This window comes from Ostrinia furnacalis, unplaced genomic scaffold, assembly GCF_004193835.3.
Source record: "Ostrinia furnacalis isolate ACB-3 unplaced genomic scaffold, ASM419383v2 OfSCF7584, whole genome shotgun sequence".
NCBI lineage: Eukaryota > Metazoa > Arthropoda > Insecta > Lepidoptera > Crambidae > Ostrinia > Ostrinia furnacalis.
The window spans coordinates 95,956-102,001 of NW_021137823.1; the positions used below are offsets into that span (position 1 = coordinate 95,956).

The following is a 6,046-nucleotide window of genomic DNA, read 5'->3' on the forward strand; positions in this document are numbered from 1 at the left end:
CCCCAAGGAAAACGCAAACTTGGCGGCGCGCACTGTCTGTAGCAGACGAGGCGCGAAGAAAATCGGCAAGACTTGGAGAAATGCACTAGTCTATAATCATCTTTAGGATTTAAGTAACAATTCATATTCAATTCATAAACGCGTCTTTCTTTTTAGGGGGGAAACTAAACTGAATGTCAAAATATTCTAGCTAAAAAGCTTTCCAGCCATATTTAGACAGACCTTATTTTAACAGTATTAGTCCGACCTTGACTCAACCTCATTTAGAATGTAAAAGACTATTAAACCCATCCTCAATTCAGATTCCCTCGAGGGTATTCTCTCACTAACTTCTATTACAACAGTGTATGTCTTGTTGGTTGTCCTATTAAATAAATAAAATAAAATAAAATTACAAAATCTGCTGAAAATTTTGAGTAACGGGAAATTCAAAAACCTTTTCAGTAGTGCAAACATGAATAGGTACAATAAAATGGATGACATGAAATAAAAAATATTTCGAATGAAATTGGCGACGGGTTTTTTCAATTCCTGTATATTGATATTTTGTTGAGCACAAAACTGATATACCTACAACGATGCTGATGCTTTATTTAATTTGGTTTGTATTTTGAAAGCCTAAAGTATTAAGTTATTTTAACTTTAATAAGTAGCTGAAAGATAAGATAAGGTCGGAAATTGAAAACACGAGGTTCGTGGTCTCTAGGTGATTTAAAAAGCATGGTATCGATTTGTTATAATAATTTAAGTTCTTTCTAGAAACAAAACACTGCCGCCTTAGCTCTAAAAAGGTAAAATAAAAATAGGTAGGTATACTTTGGTTTACCTAGTATCAAATAAATAAGTAAGTAGTCTCTACCTAAATAAATCTCATGATACCTAACTACGTGCCTGTATTTTACCAACTAATACGAGTGTGTTTAGAATACAATATCCATTTTACAAGTGTCTACAACGACGGGAAATATTAGGGGTCGTAAAACCTGAAAAACATATGTGACGGTGTTAAAGGATTTGTTGAAAAAATGCCAATGCATAATATGTTACGGGAAGGTTTTTATTGCCGAGGTGAAATACGCGATGTTTCGTATCTGAAATGATAGGTATCCATTATTTTTGTGCCTAACACAAGATTTATGTGTTCGTCCCGTTTAAAAATGACATGCCATTGTCCCGGTGTGGAGATACGAGCAGGAGATAGGCAGGCCGATTTAGGTGTGTAAGTATTTGTGACGTTTAATCCTAGTAAGTGATCTACAAAAATGGTTTTGTGTCATCACGTCTCGCCTACAACATAAAAAGTGAATTATACTCGTACTTTCATGAACACTAATATTTTTCAGCAGGTCTGAAGGACCGTAGCAGATAGTCACCACTGGCTGTTGGTACAAATAAATAAAAATGTACACATTGATGTCCTAGCAGCTTAAAATCACGCGTCTTTGTCGTAAGCTATTGGTAGACCTTATTGTTAGGTATACTTAATATGACTTTAGCAGTAACGTGACCTGTTGAGTTTATTGTAGAAGCTTACAGTTTTTACACCAGTATTAAAGTTTGAATAGGTAACTAATAAGTATTATTATATCTTTGACGAATATAAATTTGATGAATTCTCATTATTTTCAGTGTATCAGTACAAAAGCGGACATAGGTGAGTCAAAATTGAAATTTTAGTGTGCAAATATTAGACTTAGGACACGTGCTTCTAGATATAGCAAGGCTGCATAGATGAAGTGATGTTCGGCACGGAATGCACGCTTTGGAGCTTAACGACATGAATGACATGCATGCATAGATGATACACAATCAAAAGTGGAAGGCAGATGGGTTGTCTTCCAATTGTGCACAAAGAAGGAAGGGTAGCAAGGATTTTGATTAAAACGAAATGGTTTGTTTATCACTTAGGTTTAACTTAAGTGGCCTACATTACCAACTAAATCTATTTTGGTAAGGTAGTATATTTTGCGAGATTGTGTTAGCTCCTATAACTTAACAAAGACAATATTATGGGCCAATGCTGAAAATAGAAATAGAGTCCAAAGTTCTTGTTTCGGTGTTTGGTGGGATACCCTACTTAGAGACCAATTTATAGTCCAATAGTTGTATTATTGTTAGTCTTATCATGTTTGAATAATATTGTTTCCATAGTTATATTCATAACAAAGCTTACTATGTTCATGTACAGAAATGGGTTCAGGAAACAGGTAAATAGCGACATATTTAGTGATCGCAATTGAACCTACACACAACCTGAAATATTCAAGCCTCGAGAGAGAGAATCAATGCTTCCTCTACGCAAGCTCTAGATTTTGTTATTTGTTTACACCACGAGTTAACTTCGAACTTTTATTCGAAAATTCAAAGTTAACTCGTCTGTATCTACAAAAAGGTAACAAATAACCCAGATATCGATTTCGACCGGATAGCTCTACCAGCTCTACGTACCTATCTGCAACTCTTTTTTGATGCTATGCCATGTAAGAGACTGATCGAACGATACAAAGCAAAAAGTTTGCACAAGTCCGACAGTTTAACGACTGCTAAACTGCATTTAGGTATCCATCCATCCACCAACAGGTTCAATTTGTACCGATACATGAATCAATTAGCTAGCCCTTTCGCGGCGTTAACCCTTCAGCGTACTCTCACAGTTGGACCTACCGCTGTATTGTTTTCAGACTTAAGTACCTTCATTCGTACGTTTCAGCCGATAGACGTCCATTGCTGGACAAAGGCCTCCCCCAATAATTCCCTAATACCTAGGTGAATATAATTACTGTGTACCTAAAATAGAATATCTTAATTCCTCCAAGCGTCGCCAGATCCTTTCCCTAGTATGCTCACTGAAAGCGAGAAGTATATCATACGTATAGAGCCAGCGGGCGTGCTCAGTGTTCCAGGCCACTGGACCCCCATCAGTCGCGGGAGACTATCGCGCGGACAGGAACGGTAGGGGTTATCTAGTTATTTATTAACCTAATTGGACTATTTCTGAGAGAATAGTGACGGAATTGAGTGCTTTAGTGCTTTGTGGATTTGTCTTTGCAAGCATGTTATTGTACCTACGTTTGAAGTGTTCAGAACAGTGTGTGGTTTAGACCTGCTGAGTTAACAGTGTGTGAAGTGTGGTTGCACTTGTGTGAAGTGTTTGTGAGTTATAAAGCATTATCATCTTGCACTAAACACTTACATATCAAAAGGATTTGCCATAAATGTTTTATACCAAAATAAGTTTGACAAATATTCCAACCAAGGAATACATGTATCACATTATAAGTTTCATACTATCAAGCATAACAAGGCAACTAAGATATAAAACATAATTTATTAAAATAAAATTAGTTCTGATTTACAAATAAAAATACACTTATTCTATGAGAATTAAACATACAAAAAGAGTATGATTGATTGATGAAATAAATAGATTACTTTGGAATCCGTACAGGTATCAGTTTCTCAGGTGGCAGCAATTTTACAACACAATCAGTGCAATAATCTGTGCCAGCATTATCTGTCCACCTTGCGCCTAAAAAGCCTTCTTTTAGACAACCAACACACATTGTCTTCGACTGATAAACTGGAGAGGTTTCATCGAGCAATCTCTGTTCTTTCGCTGCTTTTAACAAATCTAACATATTTTTGTTTCCCTTATTTTCACTTACAGAAGTGCTGTCATAAGCTTCACTACTGTCATAAGGGTCCATTTTGACCGGCACATGAAGTTGTGGGAAGAATGTAGACTTTTTATAGAAGACTGACTTGTATTTATCCTTGCCAACTCCTTTGGGAGCTCGGCCCGGTATTGGAAGGCCAGCTTTAGCTAATTTAGCAAAGTACTTCTGAATCCTGCTCATAACTTGTACTGGGGTTCTTGTACCAAGGTCCTGAGCAATTTTCTTGTATCGTCTTGCTTCTATTGGTTCTTCGGGATAGATTTCAAGTAATTCTTCTAATCTCTTTTGTTCCTCACAAGACCACAGCTGGTTAAATGACTCAGGTTTGCTGTCAGTGAACCTCCTACCTCTTACTTTAGGGTTGTTGTCTAGATCTTTATTTGATTTAGTGTCTTTGATGTCATCGTTGTCAAATGTAGCATCAATGCCATACTGATCCCAATCAATGTTGGGTAACTCTGGAATGGTCTGCCGAGCAGGGAAATTCGCATTACCAGATTTTAATTGCTCAATAAATGTCATTGGATCTTCTAAAGCTTTGTTCTGAGCTTCGGCCAAGTCTTCTATATCTTTTAATGCATTCATTTTCTGTGCCTCTAACATGACAATGTATTTGAGAAGGCTGCAGTAATCCTTGTTGCCTCGTAGCGCCAAGTGGTCTGTTTCAAATGCAAACTCTCCATCTGACTCTGCATTATCTGGCTCAATGTTATCAATCATACTGTCCATGATACTATCCATATTGATCCTAAAACAAAAATACCACATTTTATCTACTGATATTCTCGTACGGGTTTTTATTGAAGGTGAACAATAACCAAAAACAATGAATACAATATCAAGTGTGAAATTACCAGGCAGTCCGAAAAGACTCAGTGTTAAGCTTAAAAATAAACTAAATAATGTGCAACACAAGAAATGCAAACCTGAATACAGAAGCACCTCCTTAGAAGGCTGGTCTGGCCGGTAAGTATTTAGTTATTTTCTTACTACAGCACTATACACATATCGTATTTTGTTGAAAGCGATATAAATTTCAAGTTTTATGGTAAAAACCCGAGTGGTTCTTTTATTCTATTCCAATAAAATCACGTAAATCTTTTAGCAGGTGAACAACAACAAACGAAATTATGTGAAACGTCAAAAACATGTCAATGCAAATGTCATTGTCAGACAGACAGGATGATCCATATTATTATCTGTGGGATGATGCTAGGCTCAACAACACTAATCTAAATTAAATACTTGTTAGAAATATTATGTATATTAACTATAGTTTACCTATTAAATATATCATTAACGTTTTAATAGGGAAACCAGAAGAAATAAACTAAATAGTACCTAATAAATTTCAGAACGTAATTTACTACAGCGCCATCTATACATATTAAGCAAAACAAGTCGCAGCGCAGTTGATGAGTGTAGCTTTGACCAACCAAACACAGAGGGCGCTTACTGAACAAGAAATAGTTATAGTACAGAGATACAGATGGCGCTGATTCGATACGAAAGAAATAGCAACGCATTCGTAGCAGTCTCTCGTAGTTCGTAGTAATTTCGTAGCGTTGCGAGTTGCGACCAAAAGCATGATGTATGGGTACACTGCTAGTTTTAGCGCAGGTTTTGGCGCTTTTATTTTGTACTCGTGTAAATAAATTCATTTTTTTACATTGCTTATTAAAATAAATATTGTTATGCATCCAATAATATATAACAATCTTTTTTAAAAAGAATCCGCCACTTAACATGCTTTAAAAAATTCTTTGTTCTCATCACAGTCATATAAAATCTTTGTTTTGCTTTAATTTTCCCATTTTCAATAAAATCGCTGTCGACACAGACCCTCTATCGAATTTGGGGCCTGTTTAGTATAATTAAACTAGTAATCTCCCTTTCGAACTATTTTCATAGTCTTTAATGAAATACCTAGTGAGACAAATAGAGTCGATTTTTCGATAACGTTTCATGAAGTAAGGAAGGAAGTAAATTGTGGGTTGTTTTTACCGAATGATAAAAATAGGTGTTTTTACATTTTCCGTCGTAGCCGTGATAATATTATTTCGAATTCGATTATAACTTGAAACGAAACCTGTCACTGCCACGAGAAGGGTTAGACGATTCCAATTATATTATCAATTCGTCGAAACTTGCCCTCGTTTACGAACTTGCTGAACCCTAGCAGATTCTATAACTCTTTAGCAAAGACATCATGTAGACTAGATGGGCTGTGCTCAAATATTGATTTCCAAGTTATTGATAAATATCAACCACTCAGTAGATTAATATTATGTAGGTACGTGCGAGCGGTGAAGATGGCCAGTTGTAGCTGATTCCATAACTCTCTTTTCGTTTGATGAGACTAATAATTG

The 6,046-nt window shown here is 36.0% G+C and overlaps 1 protein-coding gene across 1 annotated transcript; it reads right to left on the reverse strand.

The window, feature by feature from the left end:
- Nucleotides 1-3,310: 3,310 nt before the first annotated feature.
- Nucleotides 3,311-4,824, reverse strand: Atac1 (Ada2a-containing complex component 1). Its single transcript, XM_028321892.1, has 2 exons — nucleotides 4,604-4,824; nucleotides 3,311-4,425 (listed from the first exon to the last, which is right to left on the reverse strand). Exon 2 carries the CDS (start codon nucleotides 4,416-4,418, stop codon nucleotides 3,429-3,431), a length of 990 nt encoding a protein of 329 aa, XP_028177693.1. The 5' UTR covers nucleotides 4,419-4,425; nucleotides 4,604-4,824; the 3' UTR covers nucleotides 3,311-3,428.
- Between the last annotated feature and the right edge of the window lie 1,222 nt (nucleotides 4,825-6,046).